This window comes from Arvicanthis niloticus, chromosome 3, assembly GCF_011762505.2.
Source record: "Arvicanthis niloticus isolate mArvNil1 chromosome 3, mArvNil1.pat.X, whole genome shotgun sequence".
NCBI lineage: Eukaryota > Metazoa > Chordata > Mammalia > Rodentia > Muridae > Arvicanthis > Arvicanthis niloticus.
The window spans coordinates 123,358,364-123,381,662 of NC_047660.1; the positions used below are offsets into that span (position 1 = coordinate 123,358,364).

Consider the following 23,299-nt stretch of genomic DNA (forward strand, 5'->3'; position numbering starts at 1 on the left):
GGCCTCCACGTGCTTAACACAGAGCACACACCTGGCATTCCCCCAGCAAGCTTATGGTCGTGCGATTTCTGTGGCATTGTTATTAATAATTACCTTCTAGTCCTCTCCAGCCCCTCTGGTTATCCTCTCAGCGCCCAAAGACTCCTTCCCCTGTCCTTGGTGGATTACTTCCTGTCTGGTGAGGTCCTGCTCTTGCTTCTTTACACAGTCCTCCCTAGGCTTACTTGCCTCTTTAAGCTAAGGTCTCCCTCTTCTGTATTTCTAGGTTGGGGTCTTATCATAGGCTGGCTTTTGATTTGGTTTTAAGAAGCCTGTCCCTTTCCCCCCCTCCCCCCCTTTGTTCGATGTTTCACTGAAAAAAGACTCTCTTTCTCTCACCAATGAGATGGATTTGTTTTTCCTTCACAATTCAAATCTGATTAGTGACAAATTCCTGACTTCCTTCTAAAAGGATTTAGCTGTGCTCCGCCTCTCCTCACTGGCTGTCACTACTCTAGTGTTGACATCTAATTTGTTTTCCAGGGTTTAGGGAGCATTGCCACATTGCCTACCACCAGTTCAATTCTGCATTTTGTCTCCCAAGTGATTATTTTTATAAGTTAAGGCCTGCTAGATTACCTTCCTGCTTTAAAAAAAAAAAAAAAAAAAAAAAAAAAAATCCTATGCTTTCTGCTTGTAGGCCAGCATGCAAATTCCAAGTGATTGTCAGACACTTCCCATTTGATGCCACCCACCCTTCAGCCTCCTCCTCTGCAATGGCCTTCCACCGAACCAGTGTTATAGGTGTCATGTGCAATTGACTAGGTGTTAGTATTCCGTCTAAACTCCACCTCCCCAGTTACCTGGCAACAGCCAGGTATGCTCCTCCCTACAGTTACCTGGCAACCGCCAGGTAGTCTGATCCACTATAAAAGGGGTTGCTTGCCCCCTCCTCTCTCTCTTGCTCTCTTACTCTCTTACTCCCCCTCTTACACACACTCTCTCTCTCTGTCCCCTCCCCCCTTCCTCTCTCTCCACTTGGTCATGGCCGGCCTCTACTTCTCTCCCCACCTTTGCCCTTTCCCCTGAATAAACCTTCTCCCACTTAGAACCGCATGGTCTGGAGTGGTCTGTTCTGAGCTGCGGTCGGACTTCTTAAAACAACAACACTAGGTATATTCTGTTCCCAGCATCCGGTTCCTTTGTCTGACACATGGGTTCTTGCTCATCTGGAGAAAGCTATCCTCCTCTGTCCCCTTTCTCTAATACTGTGGAGACTACATTCATATCTCTTCCTCAAGAAGTCATCCGCAGACTCATGAAGTTAAGGGTGCCTTTCTCAGAGTTCCTGACGGTCCCTGGCTGACCCTGCTGCTGTATATTTTCTATACTGTATGACTGGTACACTTCCCTATTTCCTGGACCGTATTCCTTAAAAGCAGGAATCTATACTATGATGCTTTATTTTTCCTACCATTACTAAATAATTGCAGATGAATGAGAAAAGTTGAGGTGTGGATTAAAAAATAGAAATGAAATAAATTTACTACCTCTTACTTGCAAAACTCACTGTGTGTCTGTTTCTGTATCCTCTAGTGGTGGGAAAGGGACCTCTGGTTTGAGCCAGTTTTATGACATTTAGTGCTTTTAAAACCATTCCTGGAACTGGGAAGGAACAAGGCAGGCCTTAACTTTGTGTTTATTTTTTTTTAATACTTGATAGCATTCATCTCAATTAGTAAATAAAAATTGTAATTTGGTTATGATGGGAGCACTTGGGAGGCTGAGGCAGGAGGATTGTAAATTCACAGCCAATCTGTGTTACAAAGGGAGTAGCAGGCTATCCAGGGCTACAGAGAAAGACCTTGCTTTGAAAAACAAAACAAACAAAATACTGTATATACACACATGCATGGTTTTATATTACATAGAGTTTTACCTGCTTTTGCTTGTAACTTTCCTAACCTTAATTACTTTAAGATCATCTACTCCCACTCCACAAAAACTAATAATTGCTACCAAATAAATTAAAGATGAGAAAACCAAAAATAAATGTGGAAACTAGAAGAAACTATTAATAAAGATCAAAGTGGGCTGTGTATCTAAATTAATTTTACTGACTGGTGTGGGGGACGGGTTAATAAAGATGTTAATAGAAACTCCCCAGGAGCTTTCTGCAGCACTCCTGAAGTGATATCACAATGAGTCCAAGGAGCCCATAGATCCCGCAAATGCCTGTGGCTTCATTAGCGTTAGCAAGGGAGGCCCACTAGAATCCCAGGAAAGAGACTGTGCTTGACAGTATGCTCCAGAAAGCTCAGCTTCAGGAATCCAGGCTTGGTGGAGAGATGTCATCAGGAAATGGGCCTGGAAGAGTGTCCCTAGCTTGTCCCCCTGTGCAGGGCATTATTTAATTACCAAACAATACTTATAGCTTAATCATGAATGCATACAGAAGACTGTTGTGATGATTGCCTTAGGGTCCAATGAGTCTGGATATTCTGGGTCATCTGCTTCCTGGCTAGGTGACCCTGGGACAGATATCTGACTCTCATTTATAAAGTATAAATAGGGGCTGGAAGAACTGGCTCAAGCCATTAAAGGCTAGGCTCACAGCCAAAATATAAAGTATGGATGGTAACATTGCTGCCATTTGATAAGGTGGTTATGAATCAAAGCAAGGTGACTTCATTTCACAACGATCTATTGATTAATTTTATGTACCGGTTAAGGGACATGTATAAAATTCTACTAGAAGGACTAGAAGTAGCTGGCTTGGACTCTAGGAAATTCTAGAAATCTTTTTCTTGTAACATATTTGAGAAAAAAAAAAAAAAAAAAAAAAAAAAAAAAACAAATGGCAATGCAGATACAGCCGATTTATGTGGCCCTACTGTGTTCATGGCAGGTGGATAGTGAAGGTTCTCCTGGGGAAGCCTCTGCAGGCACGAGGTGCGTAGGCATCTGGTGACAATTACGTGTGAGGAGCAGATGGGTACAGGTTTAACAGGCACTCAGACACACATAGGTAGGTGCTTAAAAACCCAAACATCAACTTTAACAATGTGGGAATCCAGACAACATTTGGGCCCACGAAAGCCAAACCAAAAGTCAGTTCTGGTGCCACAAGGTATGCTGGGCATTCTGAAGGAGGCCAGGATTCCTAAGGTTCTAAATATAAAGAAACAGGCAGTGTGTCCTTCCACACTCGTCGTGGTGTCTATACCACGGTGGATTACTGAGAAGCTGAACTCGAACACTGTGACAAAGAGGACAGAAGCATAACTTTGGTTGGGCTTTTCTGAGAAGCTAGACTCTGTGGCAGATGCAGTTCAGTGATTTTTCAGCACTGTGCTGCAAAATGGGACAACGGGGAAACAATATCATAAACAGAAATAGAGCAAAGCTGGATATTGATTCCTGTCTTTTCCAGTCAGGAAATGTCTCTCTGTGAGCCTAGGAGAAAAATGTCCTCATCTGTAAGATGGGACTACCTCCTCCAACAATGACCCACGCAAGCAGCTGTAGGGATTAGCAGTTATGTGCAATAAATATTATATATAATATACTGTATATATGTATCATTATACATTATGCATATACTTATGTATATTGCCTGGTACACAGGGAATATGTTTTAAATGACAGGATAGCTCCCATTTTGTGGCTCAGAGAACTGAAAATAAAAAAACTCCCTCAAGTTCTCCCAGACAATAAATGGAGGAAATTGGGCTTTCTATTCAGAAGGTAGTTCCTTCTCTCTGAGTTCAGCCCAGTAAATATCTCTCTCAGCAAATAACTCACGGTTAGAGCTGACAGCAAAGCAGAGGCAGTGTTAGATTGGGTTCACTGCAATTTGCTCAGAGTTCTTTGAACTAATGCATAATGGTTCTTTATCCCATTTGGTGGGGGAAGGATGATTTTCAGTTCAGTCTTTGTCTCCTGCATGACTCCCACAGTGGTAACAAATGCAGCTAAGGTCTTACACTGTCATATATATAATATATATATTATATATATAATTTATACATATATTTATTTATATAAGTAAATAATTATTTATACATAAATAATTTATACATACATATATTATACATATATTTACATAATTCCCTTCCTTCCCTCTCCTCCTTCCAACCCTTTAACCCTTTACATGTATCTACCCACACCTCTCTCTTTCTTTCTCTCTCTGTCTCTCCCTCTCTCCTTCCTTCTCCCTAATTCATGGTCTATCCCTAAATACACAAATACAACATTATTAGTTCGTTTAATGTTACCTGTATGTACAAATAGCCCTGAGATTATATACATACAGGGAACATCTTAAAGTGGTTTTACAACCAGAAGGAGAATTCAGAAGTGAGGCTCCACCACCTGACTAGATCGCTGCTGTCTATCCCAGTTATTTCTTGCTTCCACCTAGTGGTTAAAAGTTGCAAAAGCAAGCATACCAAAGAACAACAGGGTGTGGGCCCACCCACCCTCTGGTCTAGAGCAGATTTGATTGCCTGTGCCTCTGGGCTTTTTCTGTGTACAACTTTTTTTTTTTTTTTCTTTTTGCCTTCCATTAAGTTTCCTTAGTGAAAAAACTCCCCAGATGGGGTGTTCTTTCCTGGAACTGAAAACCAGCCTAATCCCGGATGCTTCCCTGTGGCTGAGCTCATGAGGCAAATCAGGCGTGCTTTTCAGCAGATATTTCTTTAAAAGTCCTAAAGGCCTCTGCGGACGCTGCTGCTCCCTTCTCTATGGGAACAGGCATCAAAGAGACAGGAGTAAAGTGCTTTGCACGCACATCAGGAACTAATTGCCAATTTGGCAAATGCATTGACTAATGTCACGCACTGTTATTTCTAAATCCTCTCCTGTCCTTGACCCCCAGTATCTAGATGTAAACTTGGAACCATTAGTGAAGAAGGATAAAGTCTTCTGGTGCCTCAAATGGAATTGAGAGGGATTTAAACTCGGTGCTTTTGAGCGTGGTGAAACGAACTCAGCAGTACCTTAATGCTAGGATTTGAGTTCACACAGCACGAGAGCTTTCAAAAACTGTGTTTAAGGAAGCAAACAGGGCCGGCAGACCTTCAGGGGAGCAAAGTCGGACGGAACACTCAGTGACACATTAAAAACCACAACTGCGCTGCGATCATGTGGGCAGAAGAAAAAGTTTCTCTTTATCAGATCTTTGCACCTAATGAGACGGTGCCTGGACAGCCTCCAGAGGAGCAGGCCTCCGTTTACTTTAACAGAGACACGTCTAAATATTTAGCTGATTGCCTGAAAAGCCCTATGTGATTTTGTAGCAAATAGGTCTCCAAGGTAAGACCTTGTCATCTGTTGCCATTGGAAATCTAGACAAAAGGGGACTTAGAAAAGAAAAATTAAAGAAGAAAAAAAAAGGCGATCAAATGCTTACATTTCTTTCTCCCTCAGAATGAACTCGATTTTAATGCCCTTCAAATGCTTAGTACCAACACCACGTCGGTTGTTACATTGTCTTAACTGAGTCTGTTTCTCTTCTCTGGTAGGCTTTATTCCGGCTGGATAGGGAAACCCACACTGTGTGGGTGGGCATAGTCTCTGTTTAGTTGGCCTCAGAATGCCTGAGGTTCCAATGACTCTGAGTGCATTTTCTTGTGAATGGAGGGAGGAAGAACGAAGGCTGGGGAACTTTGTAACAACATCTACGGGCATCTGTTGCTCAAATTCGCACTACTGTCTCTGGGTTAGTAGATTTTAGCCAAGATGAACATCTGGTTTGTTCTAAGCCTCTGGGATCTCTTGTGCCACAAACCTGCTATGTCCCAGACAGCCTGTCAGTTGGGGCTTTAACCTCTTCAGACACTGGGGTAGAAGAGTCCCTCTTAGGACTTTATCATTGCTTGGGGAGGGTCACCAAAATCCCCCCTCCCCCACTGCAGGAGGCCAGCAGTCTCAGTGCCCGTCAGCTTGATTAATGTGTCTTGTCTAACTGTGTGGAAGATAGCAGCCCTTTAGCGAGTGTGACCAGTGTATTGTTCAGCCAATCGCAGGCACCTCAGTTAGCATGTGAAAGGGGGCTGCCTTGCAGGAGGAGGCTAGTGAATTCTGGCGGCTGAGTCAAAGGATCAGAGTTTGGGGGGCGAGGAGCTACACCCACTCCTTTGAGGGGAAGTAACTGTGCTCTGCTAACCCTGTAAACCTCCTAGTCAAAGACCTTTTTCTCTCCCCTCTTTTTTTTTTTTTTTTTTAAGATCTTTCCCCCCCATGGCACAAGCAGGCAAGGCCCGGCTACTCTGCAGATGGAGTTCACGTCGCAGGGTTTTTAATATTTCACTTTTATATTTCTGTTAGAGGATGATCCTGCTGAGAGTCTGGGAATCCAGACTCGTCAGAACCCCCGCACTGACACTTGGATATACCGCTCTGAAAGCCATCCCAGGAGGAAAGATTAAACAACAACAAAAAAAAAGAGCCTATTTTCAAAGCCTACTTCTCAATCTGCCCACATCAAAATAAGACAACTGGCCCTTTGAAGTGGAGGACAGACAGTTCTCAGCCAGCTTGCTTAAAGTGGGGAGTGGGGAAGGAGGAAGGAAAGAAGGAGGGAAAGAGGGAAGGAAGGAGAAGAGGGGCAGTCTTGAACATAATATACCCCTCTCTCCTTCCAGATTTACTCAGGTACAGTTAGCTACAACCAGCCACAGCCTAAAGCCCAGCTCACTAGACCTGGGAGAAAGCTGGTTCTTACTGGAGTCAGCACTGGGAGATTTTTAACCAGAGTCTCCATCAGAATCAATATGTTTCCTCAAGACTTACCCAGGCAGGGCCCAGCAGTGGCAGCAAATAGACTGAGGCTGGACTGTTCACCTGAGTGCAGGGCAGCCAGACATCTTCCATTGTGCTGGGTAGAGTGTACTAGGACCTTAGCTCAGTAGTTACTACACAGCACAAGGGTTTCTAAATGACCAAAAGAAGGACAATTTCTTAAAAAAACAAAACATGTGACTGGCCAAGGAATACACAGAAAACTGTCAGCAGTAATCCTCAGAGAAATTGAGCATCAGAACCAAGAGGCTGAATCAAATGCCAGTTAGAACAGACACTATCCACAAGACACAAAGTAAGCTGGCTGTGGTGATACCTGCCACTTGGGAGGCTGAGGTAGAAGGGTCACTGTGAAGTATGAAGCTAGCATGGGCTACAGAATGAATTCCAGGCCAGCCTGAGCTACATAACAAGATTCTGTTATGTACCCCCAGACACAAGTGATGATGGTGAATACCAGTAAGGAAATGGCAAAAGTGAGACTCTCACCATTCTCACTATTGTTAGGAATGTACGCAAGTACAGCTACTATGGAAAACAGTGCAAATCTATATTTAAAAGAAAATCAGAAAAAAGAAAAGAAAATCAGGAGCAAAACCCCTAGGATCTTGTAATCTCACTACTGGACAAATATCCAAAGGAGTTGAAGCCAGTGTGTCATGTACACAGCTATACTTGATGTCCACTGAAGCACTGCTTACACTAACCAGTGTGTCATGTGCACAGCTATGATGTCCACTGTAGCACTGCTTACACTAGCCAAGGCCTAATGGACCATGCTAGGCATCACTTGAAATAAAAAATGGAAGCAGGGAATTGCTGTATCCTCATAACAGAATACTACTTGTTCATAAAAAATAATGAGAGTCTGTCATTTCTAGTAACATGGATGAAACTGTTAACTGAACAAAATTGAGCACAGGAAGACAAATCTCACATGCTCTCAGTTCTCTGCAGAAGATAAATGTTGACTTCAACAGAAGAAGAGAGTAAGTTAACCAGAGCCTGGGAACGATGTGGGGAAGGGGAGGATGAAGAAGGGGTGGCTGATAGGAATAGGGGTGCATTAGACAGGAAGGGAAACTCATAATATTCTAACGCTCTCCTCCTCTCCAGTGTCCCTTAAATTACTTCAGTTCAAGTCTGTGGAAGCAGCAGTATACAGGAAAGGGGGTATATGGGCATGCCTCCAGAAAGTTGCTTATTCATAAGACTTGTTCTGGGACAGGAGTTTTGATGATCCTTTAAAACATGGGCCTTTAGACTGAGTTATCAATATGGTACTAACCCCATGCCCAAGATACACTGTAGCCTTAAGATTTACAAAGGTGGGGTTAGAACCCCTGGCTGTGGTTAAGGTTACAACTCCCTTCTCATGCTCAGCTGACCCACAACAATCGCTTCCCAAACCCATAGAAACAGCCCTTACTAAGGAACACTGCAGTCATTATGAGAAACGGTGTGTGTGTGTGTGTGTGTGTGTGTGTGTGTGTGTGTGTGTGAATCCAAACCTGTGCTCTGAGGATGTTGGGAGCCGACTTTTAGCAGAAAGCGGCTAGATTATCTTTGCAGCCATCTGGAACCATATACCCTGATAAGAGATTTGGTTTTCAATAGCCTACAACAGCTGAAGCACACTCTGATATCCCACATATTTTGTGTTGCTGTTTACTGCCTCCAGCTGCAAGGCGCACGTGGTAGCCATGCCTGCAAGGCAGTGCTGTCCACGTGCTATCTACACCATACATGCTTATAAGGCGCACGTGCTATCCACGCCTGCAAGGCGCATGGTGCACGTGCTGTCCACGCTATAGACGCCTGTAAGGCTTATCAACACCTGCAAGGCACGTGGTATCCACGCGCCTACAAGGCATGTGGCAAAAGCATATAAATACCTCAGAATTCCCTTCAATAAACGAGACTTGATCAGAATCTCTGTCTTGTCTCCATTCTTCGCGTCTCTCCCCCTTTATCCTCTCTCTCTCTCTCTCTCTCTCTCTCTCTCTCTCTCTCTCTCTCTCTCTCTCTCTCTCTCTCTCTCTCTCTCTCTCTGTCTCTCACTAGACCCTGACCCTCGGACCGGAGCGGCAGCTTGGGCCAAGACACAGTGGCTGCCAAGTGTGGAGCGGAGCAGGCCACAACATTTTGGCCCACAAAGCCGGGCAGTACGGGCCGAGACATGAGGACTCAAGAACACAGCTTATCCATCCAGGGACTGCAGCACCTTACACCAGTCTAGTAGATGCAAGGACTCAGAAACAGTTTTGCTTTCCCAAATTAAACAGAAGGGATAAGCCCCATTGATATTGGGATTGGAGAATTATCTTTGTAAATAAAAAAAAAAATTGCTCGTTACTTTGACATGACAGCAAAATGAACAACGTGACTTATTTCTCTGTTTTCACAGAGCCCAGTTGTCTTCTTAGCATGGCATCTGGCAGGGAAGTGTTTGGCGATGTTCCTAGTTTTGATGACCATCTGTCAATGGGGATATCTCACTGTTGCCTGGACCAACCTGCAACCTAAGTATGCGATATTTGGGGTAGCTGCCAGTGCTCACTACAGCAACTTTGTATTCATGTGCACCTAAATGGTTTCCGAGTCTGCATTTCTGCTTGTAGCTATGTTAGGGAGCTGAGGAAGGTAAGTGGGCCCATTTTCACTCAGGCAAAGAAGAGTGGATGGGAGGGATTACAGGCTAGATGGGAAATGATGAGAACAAGATTCTCCTGGAAACCATAGCAACTAGAGCCGGGGAGCTATTGCAGACTGGACCACAATCTTCATAAACAGCTTTTCTTTCTTATCTCCATCTCACACCAAAGGGGGAGACACTACTCTACACCTCAAGACTATCTTGTTAAATGCCTAAGGAAAAAAAAATAGCTAGAAATAGTAAGGCAGTTCTAAATGATCCTAAGGCAATTTAACAAGGAATATGATCATTCTCGAGGAAGTTGAAAGGACTTTACAGTTAGTCTTTAGCTTTCCATAAAGCATAGCTTTTTCAGTAAATGTAATAGATGCAGAATAAAGAGGGAAAGCCCAGTCTTTCATCAACTCCCCCTCTTCCTGGTGCTTCTCTCTCTCTCTCTCTCTCTCTCTCTCTCTCTCTCTCTCTCTCTCTCTCTCATGCTTCAGCCTCTCGAGTGCTATGATCACAGTATCGCCACACCCAGATTTCTTGTTTTCCTCCCTAACCACTTTTGAAGTCTCCCTGCAATTTCTTGCTCTCATGAAACTCTTCCAGAAAAACCCATACCAAAATCTGTAATGACAACTGGGGAAATTTTGGGCTTTAGTAATGGGACGATGTAAAAAAAAAGAAAGACTATATAGTCTAGCTCAGACCACTTTCATCCACCCCACCCCCCTTAATCCTGCCAGGGAGAGGTTAGCATCAGCAGGGCTTTGGCTTGCTTCGCTGGCTCCCAGGGCTTCTGAGATGGTCCATCTTCATCCCCTGGCTCATTGGAAACCTCACTTCTGTCTCAATGCCTTGAAGTGACTTCTTGGTTATCTGACTGTTGGCCATGGCTTGGGGACCACTTCTCAAAGAATTTCCCTGTGGACAATACTTCTAATGCTTTCTATCTGTCCCCAGCAGCTACTCGTAGGGGGCAGTGTGTGACAGAAATGACCAGTTGTCAGGCAGAGAGACAATTCTCTAGTTGCATCTTTCCTGGTGTAGCCTAGGCCCGGTGTGCCTCTAGCTCCCTCTCTTGCTTTAGCTTTCCTTTTATACAAGGCTCTAACAAGTAGGAAGTAAGGTCCGTGACAGGCATGGGCTCAAAAGTGGTTCAAAGCATGCTGTTCCTTTAAGCCGTCAGTACTTGGAACTAGATGTAGACTCCATGGTAACAATTCTTTTTAATTACTCTCACCTTGCTACCTGGGTTTTATAGCATTAGAGAATTGATTTAACCTTAATTGCTCTTTCAATGTCTTTTTAATAAGAGGATTATGCTGGGCACGGTGATACAAGCTTGAAATCCCAGCACTTGGGAGATAGAGGCAGGTAGTTCTCTATAAGTTCAAGGCAAGCTTGGTTTACACAGCAAGTTCCAAGCTAACTTGGGTTACACAGTGAGACCTTGTTCTAAATAAATAAATAGGGAAGACAAAACAACAAAAACAACTGTCAGAAAATATATAGATCTGGTAGTCTTTCTTTGTTGGGTCTAATAACAGATGAACACTGTGTATGGTCAATACTCTCCTGGCATGGTCAGCTCTTGGGATGTACCTGGATTGTAGTTAGGCAGCTTGGAGACTCCAGGCCAGGTATCCTCTGTAGGGACTCCCAGTACCTACGAAGAGTCAGAGAAAGAGAAACAAAGGTAAGAAGAAGCCAGCTGGATGGAGTAGGCACAGAGACACAAAGTCCAGAGTAGGGAGGAATAAAGAATTTAGTGATGTCACATGGTTCCAGCTGACATAACAGGAGAAAGGTTTTTGTTTTTTTTTTTTTTTTGTTTTTTTTGTTTTTTTTTTTTTTTTTTTTTTTTAGTAGTTCCAACATTTTTTTTTTCAGTTTATTGTGCAAAGCACTGTATCCCCACAGTCCTGAGCCTGTGTTTCTACCAACTCAATCTGATTGCCACGTGTTTAGTGTATGAAGCGTCAGGAGTGATTGTTCTCTGCCTCTCGTCCCAGTCCTAGAAGCTTGTTTGCAGGAAATGCTGCTGGTCTAAGTTATGCCTCAGCACAGGCATTCAGCTGTTCCTGGATGTGCTCAAAGTTAAAAGGATACAGATTACTGACCTCTACGCAGCAGAACACTGGCTGAAAATGACTCTGCTTCGATCTTTGCCTTTTCTGCTAACTTCATCTCATTTTCTAGTTTCCTCCACATTCAACAGCTTAGGCTATAATTTGGTTTTCCATTGGCAGGTTATAGTGATAACATCATGTGAAATGGAGCTGGTTTATGCTTTTAAAGAACTGTGTGTGCATGTGTATGTCAAGACACTTGTATGGACGGCAAAGGGCAAGTCTGTGGAGTTGGTTCTCTCCTTTCATTTTTACGTGGGCTCTAGGTTGGACTCAAGTCTCCAGGCCTGTGCAGCAAGCCTTTACTCACTGAGGCGTCTTGCTGGTCCTGACCTGTGCAGTCCTCTACAGACACCATTTACCGTTCTTTGAAGGTGACCATAAATCCATAGTTGTGTGTGGGAGACTGAGTAGCATGATTTTTGTGACATGTCCTCATAGTTTGCTTTGTATCACTACAGTGTAGCGCTTCTCTGAGTATTATTTTTTTGTAAAACACTGAATATAGACACTGGTCCAGCTTTTACAACAGGATATCTGTCTGGCTGGATATAACTAATAGGAATGTAGGAACTTAATCCACTGGTGTGGTGACTAGGTCCCCGGTGGAGAGGTATGCTTGTGGAGTCTTCACACAAAAAGACACGAAAGTGCTATTTTCCCTCCCATAATATGTTTTGGAAAATCATGTCACCAAGTAAAAGCTTCGAGCTTTGATCCATTCTCTAAACAAACTAAAAGAGTGAGTGAAGAGGACTATAAGTTTTTCCTATGAACCAACCCAAGCCCGAGGGAACACTGAGCATCCTGGATTCCATTTTGAAAAAAACAACTAGCCTAAGTCTTCTTTTGTGGGTGAAGCCCAGAGGAAGGGAAGCCAATTTTTTCTCAGGCCGATGTCATCTGTATTTGTTTGAATGTGTGTGTAAACAAGTGGGTGTGACTCATGGGTACCCATTCATCTTCTGTTGGTTGACGAAGCACAGTGGAAAGAAAGCAAAGCTGGGGAGAAGGAACCAACACAGGAAATGAATAGCAAACACATCCATATTTTCTGGAAGGTGAAAAGTTACCAGACTTCTTGGTTACTTTGTACTATGTTTAACTGAGGCCAGATGAATACCAAATTTTCTGGAAAATTTTGTATGCTAAAGGCTTATTAAACTGAGATGTTAGAAATTTAAACAAAAAAAAAATCCAATTATTCATTTAGCAGAAATTCATTTAGTAAGACACAATTTCAGAAACTTTATAATGTTTCATTTTCTAACGTATTTCACAGGCGGGGAAAGCAAAAATAGATGAATAGGATCACACAAAACCAAAAGGCATCTAGAAAAAGAAATAATCGGATGAAGAAACAATCTATGAATAGTGGAAAACACTTGGGAACTATATATTTGGTTGGGGTTGAAATCTCACATGTATAAGGAACTCAGAGAACTCGGTACCAAGTGAGTGAATCTACTAATTTAAAAAATGGACAAAGAACTCCAGTAGACATTTCTCAAAGGAAGACGTACAAATGGCCAAACGTATGAAAAGAATGTTCAACGTCTCTAATTACCAGAGAAATGCAGGTTGGGACAATAACTGTAGTTAGGACCATGGGAATGCCACTGTGTGTATCTGTTGGAATAGCTATTGCAAAAAAAGAAAAAGAAAAAAAAAGTCCATAAAGGGCTGTGGATATGACTCAGTTAATAGACCAGTAGAGTGCTTGCCTAGAGTACATGAAACCCTGGGTTCAATCCCCCACAAATGCATAAACCAGGTACGGTGGCACACACCTGTAGTCCAGCACTTCAAGGCTGGGCTACATGACACCTACCTCAACACCCTGCCTCCCCTCCCCCACAGGACACAAGAATGGTGTTGGTTAAGATGTGGAGGAAAAGTAACCTTTGTTCTTTGTTGGTGAGAATTTGAATTAGTCCAACCATCATGAAAAGTGGCAGAGACTTCTCAAAAACGCTGCTATCGAATCTGTCCTACAGCATATGTATTTGGGAAAAAAAATAAATTAGCATGTCAAAGAGATGGCTCATATTTATCGCAGCAGGAGTACAGCACATATACACCATGGAATACCTCAAAAGTATCTTTGAGGAAAAAAAATAAGCTGTGTTAAGGTGATGCACATGTTAATTGGCGTGGTTTAGCCACTCTATAATGAATACATATTACGAAACATCGTAGTGGAGCTGAGAACTTGCCTAGTGTTCAGGAAGCCCTGAGGAGCTGATGGTCTGAACTCAATATCTGGGACCAACACTGAGAAAGCTGAGAACTGATTCCTACAAGTTTCCCACTGATGTCAACATGCAGGCTGCGTCACCACTGATGTCCGCTGATGTATGCATGAATGCACATGCACACATACACAAACACAGCGAATAAATGAAATAATTAAAAAAATAAAACAATTGAATTCAAAATTATATAGTTCTCTCACATCTGTTCTGTCCTCATACACCCTCCAAAGAATTCCTGCCCTAAATACATACCAGTTACCCTTGTGATCTTCATGGTAGGGCACCCTCCCCTACCCAAAAATACATGTAAAAAACCAACAAGGTCATCTAATGTAATAATTGTGTCCAGTTTCCCTCAGAATACAGAACTATAGATGGAATCGGAGTTCTGCCTGAGTCAAATGAATCAGGCCATAATACCTAGCCAAACAATAGAGCGCTATCTCCTGAGATAGCAAGTCAACAGTGAGCCATGCAGCTATTCAGACTACAGAAATAACTAACTAAAAGGGGAAAGCCAATGAACAGAGGAGAATATTACAATTTAAAACTATAGGAACTGGGGCTAGGGAGATGGCTCAGTGGTTAAGAGTACTTGCTGCCCTTCCAGAGGACCTGGGTTCAGCTCCCAACACTAACACCAGGAAGCTCACACTACATCTAACTGTATCTTTGGAACATTTGGCATGCACATGCATATATGTTCACACACACATGTATATTAGAAAAATCTTTTAAAAATAGATAGGATCTACAATATTCTCTTTGCATGGTTGTTTGTAGGAGCCATAACATCTCAGAGCCAGAGAATAAAGCACACCTTAAGACAGCAAGACTCACAGAGTTTGGGTATAGTCATGTTTTTTGTTATACTCAAGGTTAGAGCTATGTTCAGAATTCAGGAGTTCTAACTCCAGGCCAGTATTATTTCTGAGATGTTTATTTGATTTAAATTTGTAATAACTTGCCATAAATGTCAAAATAAAGTCTCTGGTTTACTTTAGCATGTCGGAGATAAAGACAGGCATGAATGTGGTTTTCTGGGCATGATCTGTTGGGTGACTCATTAAGATACACTTGCTTTTGACACAGCACTCATTTTCTGGTGTTTTATCGCCAGATTCCAGCACAGACTCTGGCATGTACTGGGTTACACAAATATTCGTCATGTGGCAGTGTCAGTCACCAAGGACCTAGAGAGCCCAGGAAACATCTAAGCTACTCCTTCTGATTTCTGAGCACAAAGAACTGCAAAGTGATTGTCTTTGAAGGTTGTGGTTATTTAAACAGTACCAAATGTTTTTTTGAAAACTCGGTTTATATTCAGTTCTCCAAAAAGCTAATGGAACCTGTAAATATACTTATGTTCTTTTCAAATATGATATTTTACAAACATTATAGCAGCACACATCACTTCAGCCCAGCGTGTATTAGCTATGTTCATATGCTTCCTTTTACAGTATACTCAGTTCACATCTGTCCATGTAGGTTTTCAGTCATCATGCTACGACTGAAAAACACATGCCTCATAGTCCCTTTTTCTCTGTTACTTTTTGTTTCTCATAGTCTCCAAAGAATACTTACATATGGTTAATGTCCAATAAATACTGGACATTATAATAAATAAATAGGTGGGTAGAAATCTTCTTACATGTAAAGGGCCATTGCAAGGTGAAGAATAACAATACCAATTGTCCTCTCTTGGCTCTGAGCAGAACAATAGCAGCTGCATTACTGAAGCACTTTTATAACAGTATATGATGAAGAAAGTAAATATATATTCACATCTATAGTGTGTCTGTGTGTGTGCGTGCGTGTGCGTGTGCGTGTGCGTGCGTGTGCGTGTGTGTGTGTGTGTGTGTGTGTGTGTGTGTGTAAACAACTCATAGGAGTCATTTTCTCCCTCTACCCTGTGATCCCAGGGATTGAACTCAGGCTGTCAAGCTTGACCTTTAACCTCTGAGCCATCTCTCCAGCCTTACAAATATTTAGCGAGCACATACAGTGAACTAGTTTGGCTATACATTTCAGAGTCCCCATAACGAGGTTACAAAAATCATACGATCACCCTCATTTTGTAGATGAGAAAACTAAAGCTCAAGAGGTGCTGTGTGAGCGTTGTCCATTTTCTTAACTACTAGGTGGCGAGAAAACCACTGCATCAGCCACCTCCAGCTTAGGCGATGTTTCAGTATCCATAGATGATCCAAAGTGGCCTTTATATCCCTTTCTAAGAATGTGTCCTTTGGCTAGGGGGAAAAACCTTTTTTGTTTGTGAATGCTTCCTACTTTGTCCCATGTTTCCTGTAATATCCTCCAGATGGCCAAAAGACAATTTAATGTTAGTGATTAATTTATATACATTGTCTTTGTTTCTCACAGTACAATTTATCTTCATCAGAAGGCAAGGAGCTGAACTAAGCATAGCAACTGATAAAAGCTCCTGTGTAAAGTACCTTGATGCATATACAATATGAATGAGCCTTGAAAACATAATGCTAAGTGAAATAAGCCAGACCCAGAAAGACCAGTGTTATACGACTCCAATGATGTCAGACACGTGATAATTCACAAAGTCACAGAGACAGAAAGTAGACGAGAGATTCTCAGGGGCTGAGTTGGCAGACTAGACAGGTCTGTGTTTACAGCTGCAGAGTTTTGCCTGGGGATGATGCAAAGGTGCTGGAGACGATCACAGAGACGCTGACCCACCAGTGCCAAAGTACTGACTGCAGAATGCAGTCATATGATTAGATGTTAACAACACCCTCGTTTTATTTTCATTGTTCCTAGGGCTTCTTGGGTGCTATGTGATTTTTATTTAATTCCATTTATTTATTCTGTGTGTTGGGGACTGGCACATGTGTGGAAGTCAGAGAACAATTTGTGGGAGTTCTCTTCTTCCACAGTGTGGATTGGAGATTCAACTTGGGTTGTCAGGCTTGGTGGCAACTGCCTTTACCCACTAAGTCATCCTGCTGTCCCATGTGATGGTTTAACTAGCTGTGTAATGTTAATATCAGGAAAGTTCATCTACTTAAACACTGGCCCTTTTTGTGTGTGTGTGATTAAAAAACATTTAAAATTCCTTCTTGCATGTATGTATATGTTTTGCATATATATTCAAGAATATATATATATGCAAGGAATAATTTTAAATATTTTTTAATCACAGAAGAACTACACAAAAATATATATGCATATATGTGTTATATACATATATGCAAGAAAAGATTTTACATATGTTACTTAATTTTTTCAAAACTCTATTTTTAAGGATAGTTCTTAAATGTTTTAACCTCCCTTATAGCCCACCACCCACCAGAGGTAGTGGAAAAGAAAGGATACAGGGGGAGTGGACCTGTTTAGAAAGGTTCTTTGGAGCAACTCCCAGCTGTGTTGTCTGGAAATCAGCAGTTTAGTTCACAGGTTAGCAGCGAAGCAGCAGTTCAGTCCACTCACAAACACTTCACAGATACACCAGTAGTCCAGTTTTGTAGAGTTGGGATAGCAAACATGAATCAGCAGCTGTGGCACTACCTAGCGGAGACAAACAGGCCTCAGCCTGAGCTCTGCAGGAGTCAGCAGGAGGGACCAGGAGGAATGCCAGGAGAAGTTCTCAGCTGCGCCTCTCTCAGGGAAGCAAAGATGCAAGACCAACAAGTGTTGCACAACTAGCTGTACCAGCAAGCCAAGCTCTGTCTCCAGACTGGTCACTGTCCATTGAGTCCTATTTATTCTCTCTCCAAACATAATGTGTCCTCCACGGGCGTTGCCTCAGAACATGCATCCAATCAGCCTGAGTCCGCGGAAGCAGCAGGAAATCGCAGCACACCACCAGAAGTTTCTATGGAGTCCCAACAAATGGAGCTCAACTACTCAATGTAAGGCGGACCAACACGTGTTGTTAGCTAAGGATCCTTCATCTTGTGTCCTTTCATCTGCTTGCTTCAGCAGAGCATCCTATCACACGTGTATGCTTCAGTAAAGTTTCTTCACAAGTCTGCCTTAGCCTTTCACCTGTGTCTACTTTAGTTAAACGTTTCTTCCTGTGTTTGCCCCAGCAAAATACCATCCAAACGACTTTCCAAAGAACCCTTAAGTTTCCACTTCACATATGTTATGTTTACAAAATATGCACATATACACACATATATGTAAAAAAAAATCATTCATGGTTACTTGCAACATACTGGGCAAGAGACAGCCAGACCTAATTTATCAAACCTGTTTGTAACTTGGTACACATTGATCAACCCGGCAAATGTTAGGTACACTTTACTGAAATAGGAAAAATCATCATCATAAAAAAGGAGAAAGATAGATGAGTAGACAGTACAGCTATATCACTGTCTATAAAGCAAAGCAAAGCACACCAGAGTGTAAATGAAGCAGAGAAAATAATTAGGAAAGAAATGGAAACACACACATATGCATACACATTCATTCAGATGTGTATGCACACACACATTCATCACACACACTTATATACACAGGAGCACACAAAAAACTTTCATATACACGTATGCACACACTTACGTATTCATGTTCACATACACACTCATACACATGTGTGCACACCAAGGTCCTTAACATCTTCGGCCATGTGCAGGAGCATGACAAATTCTATACCTCTTTACACAGCAATGGAAATCTGTTTTATGAAATTCTAGGAAAAGTTGGTGTCCTATCTCCTAGTGCTGAGAATTCAGGGCCAGCACAGGAATGGCCATGTAATGCTGCCAGAAAATGCTGCTGGGCACCAAGAAAATACAAATAAACACACAAAGCTGGCCACCCAAATGTCTTTAGTGGGGAGACTTAACAGGCTGGTATGGGACAGCAGGAGTTTCCTAACTTTCCAGAAGGAACTCATTTCTGTGGCAAATACCATAGTTTCTACCACCTTAGGTACAGCTCGGTATCTTGAGCAGATGGACTGCTTCATCCATCTCTAAGGCAAGTTTGTCTCCAAGTTTTTAATGTAGGTCTTTCTTTTTTTCCCATAAGAAATTTTGTCTTACCTCCCAGATCTTCTCCAGCTGTTCAAGGATGTTGGATACCCCAGGAAACAGAGGTTGACCCTGGAACATTTCAATAAAGATGCAGCCTGCTCCCCTAACAAAGGAAGCAAGATTATCCATTAGGAGGGGGGTGTTCATATAAAACTGGACATCTACAGTGTCTCCTTCTGAGAAACACTAGGGATGCTGTTAAACAGGGACCACATGCTATTAAAAACCCAGAGTCAAACATTCCTAAGAGAGTACAGGGATGGTTCAAGTGCAGCGAAGCCAGCCTCAGTCAGGCACACACTCTAGCTGTAAACCTTAAGTCACCTAAGCTCACCAGCTCTCTATTCTATGGAGTAGGAAAGCCCTGATCCCCCAATTTAAATAATTAAACTTAAGTTGCTACCTCCATAAGATGTTAGGGTATGTGCCATTAGGAAGGGAAAAAGCACATTATTTCCTAACTACATACAATTATTCTGTGTCAATTAAAAATTTAAATATTTTTGAAGACAATAACCCTGAGTGTGGTTGTATTCCTAGTCTTTGGGAGGCTGAAGCAGGCATGTTACTAAACATGTCTGATTTGCTTCTCCATTTGGTTCCTAGGAGGCTCAATAAAGCAAACCTTCTTGTTTGCAGGTTTTCCTTCAGTTACTTCAGTTACCCATCCTCCCAAGAAAGCTTTCATTGCCTTAAAACAAAGCATCTCCTTGTCATGGTATCTTCTTATCTTCTTTTTGCGGTGCTAGGAGCCGACCCTGGGCTTCTTAAATGTTATGTAAGAATGTTACCACTGAGCCACAGTCGGGACCTGCCTTGGTTTTTCACATTTGTGACTATGGGAAACTGAGAAAAAAGTCTTTTTCCTAGACAATGTCATGCTGCCCTTTATCATCTATACAAGGACGGTTGGTTACAATGTTACATAAAGGTTATTTTGGCAAAATCTAGGACATTTGGGCCATTATGCAAGCATCACAAAATGGCATAGGTCTTTCTGTTGTAGGGAAAAAAAATGCTGTTTAGTTAAAAATTTCCATTTTCATTTTAAGTAGTTTGAAACCTATATCTAACAGATTGAGAGTTTAAGGATACTCATATATATATATATATATATATATATATATATATATATATTACATATTATATATAATATATAGTATATATATATACATTATAATACTTATGTATAAAATATGTGTATGCATGTGTATATGTGTCTATATATGCTGTGTATTATTTTAAGACAAAACTCTAAATCAATTACATTTTAGTACCTGGATGATCCATTAAGTATCATCAATACTTAAATAAATATTTAATTATTTAGTCTAATGCTTTCATTAAAACAAAGAGGCCAATTCTTAAATACTTCAGTGAGTATTGTACTCAACGAGTTTGAGCTAAAGTTTTTAAAGCTGAAAGAGTTTGGGGGTATAACTGTTGTTCTGAAAACCATCCAGTCTACCATCCTGTTATGTAATTTGTTTTCCAGAACCCAGTTAATTTTTATTTGTTTCTTCAGTTTAAGAATTCAGCTTGAGAGCCAAGTGAGGTGGTACACACCCTTAGTCCCAACAGAGGCAGAGAGGCAGAGAGGCAGAGAGGCAGAGAGGCAGAGAGGCAGAGAGGCAGAGAGGCAGAGAGGCAGAGAGGCAGAGAGGCAGAGAGGCAGAGAGGCAGAGAGGCAGAGAGGCAGAGAGGCAGAGAGAGGCAGAGAGAAAGGCAGAAAGGCAGAGAGAGAGAGTCAGAGAGTCAGAGAGTCAGAGGGGCAGAGGGGCAGAGGGGCAGAGGGGCAGAGGGGCAGAGGGGCAGAGGGGCAGAGGGGCAGAGGGGCAGAGGGGCAGAGGGGCAGAGGGGCAGAGGGGCAGAGGGGCAGAGGGGCAGAGGGGCAGAGGGGCAGAGGGGCAGAGGGGCAGAGAGGCAGGCAGAGAGGCAGAGAGGCAGAGAGGCAGAGAGGCAGAGAGGCAGAGAGGCAGAGAGGCAGAGAGGCAGAGAGGCAGAGAGGCAGAGAGGCAGAGGCAAAAGCAGAGGGGGTAGAGGCAGATCCATGAGTTTGAGGCCAGCCTGGTCTACAGAGTGAGTTCCAGGACAGCTAGGTCCTACATAGAGAAACCCAGTCTTTAAAATGGGGGTGGAAAGAGGCTGGAGAGATGGCTCAGCGGTTAAGAGCACTGACTGCTCTTCCAGAGGTCCTGAGTTCAATTCCCAGCACCCACATGGTGGCTCACAACCATCTTTAATGGATCTGATGCCCTCTTCTGGTGTGTCTGAAGACAACTATAATGTACTCAGATACACAAAATAAATAAATCTAAAGAAAAATGGGGTGAAAAAAAACGGGGTCTTGAAACTGTCTCACACACACCCTGACCAAAACCCCAAAACAAAAACAAACAAAACAAAAAACAAACCTCCTGCCTCCCATCCCCCACCCCCACCCAGGGCTTTAAGGGTTCTCTATATGCAGGTCCAGCTAAGGAGCCAGTTCCGATTTCCTTTTATTCTTCCGATTTGTTTTCAGTCTTTATTCTTGTGACTCTTCTTACACCCTGCCTGTCACCGGGCTTCCAGTGGGGTTTCAGTCCATTGACACCTGAGGGTGGGTGGGGTGGGGTGGGAGGAGGCAGCCCCTGTGGCAGAGGCACCACTCACAGTGGGAAACAAAGAGCAGGTGGCCTCAAACAGTGTATCCTTCTAGAAGGGCAAGTTGGCAGGGGTCAATTTACGGCTCCAAATGCCGCTCTTCAGTCAAGTCAGAACAAACAGCTACAACCTTTTCTGCATTTTCTGGCTATCTTCCGATTTCTACCCCCTCTCTATTCTAAGCATGAACAAATTCTTCCAGAAGAAAAAGATTCCTCAGATTCCTTAGGCGATCCCCTAGGGGAGAAAACCATCTCAGGAGTTTTTAGCTTTTCAGAGATGTGAGGAGCATATAAAAATTCTGTTGGGCGAAGTGAATTCACATTTCATTTTTCACTGTTGAAGTTAATTCAGCATGCCACGACAGATGCCAATAACACGACATTTCCAGTTACTTTCCTTGGGCCACGGTTTATATATGAAGGTTTTCTGCAAGAAGCCTGACAGTGGAGAGTCAGGCAGGGACTGCTTTCTATAATTGGAAAGCCAGCAGCCACCTGAAGTCAGCAGCAAAGATCAACCCTGTGTTTCCAAATCAAGCCATCCTTAAAACTCAGTGTGCCAGGGCCTGGAGAGTTGGCTCAGTGGTTAGAGCACTGACTGCTTTTACAGAGGACTTGAGTTTTGTTCCCAGCACTTACACTGGGCAGCTCATTAACACCAATAATTCCAGCTCCAAATGATCCAACATCTGCTTCCAGCCTCCATGGATATGCACATCTCTTCCTCCTTCCCTCCCTCCCTCCTTCCCTCCTTCCCTCCCCTCTCTCTCTAGGGTAAGTATTGGTATGATTCCAGTTATGTGAAATACTCTGAACAGTCAAATTCACTGAGGTGCAGAGAGTGGAGCGGTGGTTCCCAGGGGCTGCTGGGAAAGTTTAGTGGGAGCACAGTTTCAATATAGGATAATGAAAGGTCCTAGAGACGCCCAGAAATGATGGTCATAAACACAAATGTACCGAATGCCACTGGATTGTTCCAAGTGGCTAAAAATGCTGTTTTATGTTATGTTAATGTAGTTCCTCCCCCTCAAAAGCAAGCAAGCAAGCAAACACCACACAGAGTTAAAACTCTACCTGTAATCATCTTTTCTCCTCAAAGTCCCTAAGGGAGGGACTTTTAAGGTCTGAAGAGGACAAGGAGAAAGACAAGCAGGAAAGAGGAAGTGTTGGGGGAGGAGAGAACACTGGCTAAGAACCTTAGTTACAATTTACCAGAGCCATGTGCCTGCCTCACAGTGCTCCTCCAGAGGCTCTGATTGCTTCCCCTAAAACAAAAGCATCTGCCACTGGTCAGCGGCTGCCTACAGAGGTGCCCAGTCCAGTGCTGGAGGGCTGCATACAGCAGCTAGAAGAACAGAAGCCTCTCCACTCCCTGATTTTCCTCCTCTTGCCCACTCCTCCCCTCATCACTCTGAAAGGGAGGCAGAAGTGGGAGGACCTCCATGTGAAGCCCAGTTTTTAGCCAGGCCTTGAAAGTGAGCAGGCAGTGAACCCAGGGGCGATGCTGACGGTTCTATTTCTGTGTTACTTTTTAGTTTTACTAAGCAAACAATAGTGGGATGGAGTAGATATAATGGAACTGATTTTAATTTATAATTTAGTGTTTATCTTGCTAGAGGGATGTGTGTCGCAGAGCACACAGGGAGGTGAGAGGACCACTTTGTGGAGTTGGTTCCCTCCTTTTACCTTGTGTGGGTTCTGGATATGGGACTCCAGGTTATCGGGCTCTGGTGGCAGGCGCTCTCACCAGCTGAGCCATCTCACTGCTTGGATAGTATTCTTTATTGGTCAGTTTCCCTCAGGATCCAATCTAGGGCCATGACTG

General features: G+C 42.9%; 1 protein-coding gene across 1 annotated transcript in view; it reads right to left on the reverse strand.

Moving 5' to 3' along the window:
* Nucleotides 1-23,299, reverse strand: part of Cdk15 (cyclin dependent kinase 15) — a 92,219-nt gene that overhangs the window by 29,679 nt on the left and 39,241 nt on the right. The window contains exons 9-10 of the mRNA XM_034499197.2: nucleotides 18,836-18,929; nucleotides 11,030-11,093 (exon numbers count right to left, since the gene is read on the reverse strand). Coding sequence (XP_034355088.1) covers nucleotides 11,030-11,093; nucleotides 18,836-18,929 — 158 coding nt within the window. The remainder of the gene's footprint in view (nucleotides 1-11,029; nucleotides 11,094-18,835; nucleotides 18,930-23,299) is intronic.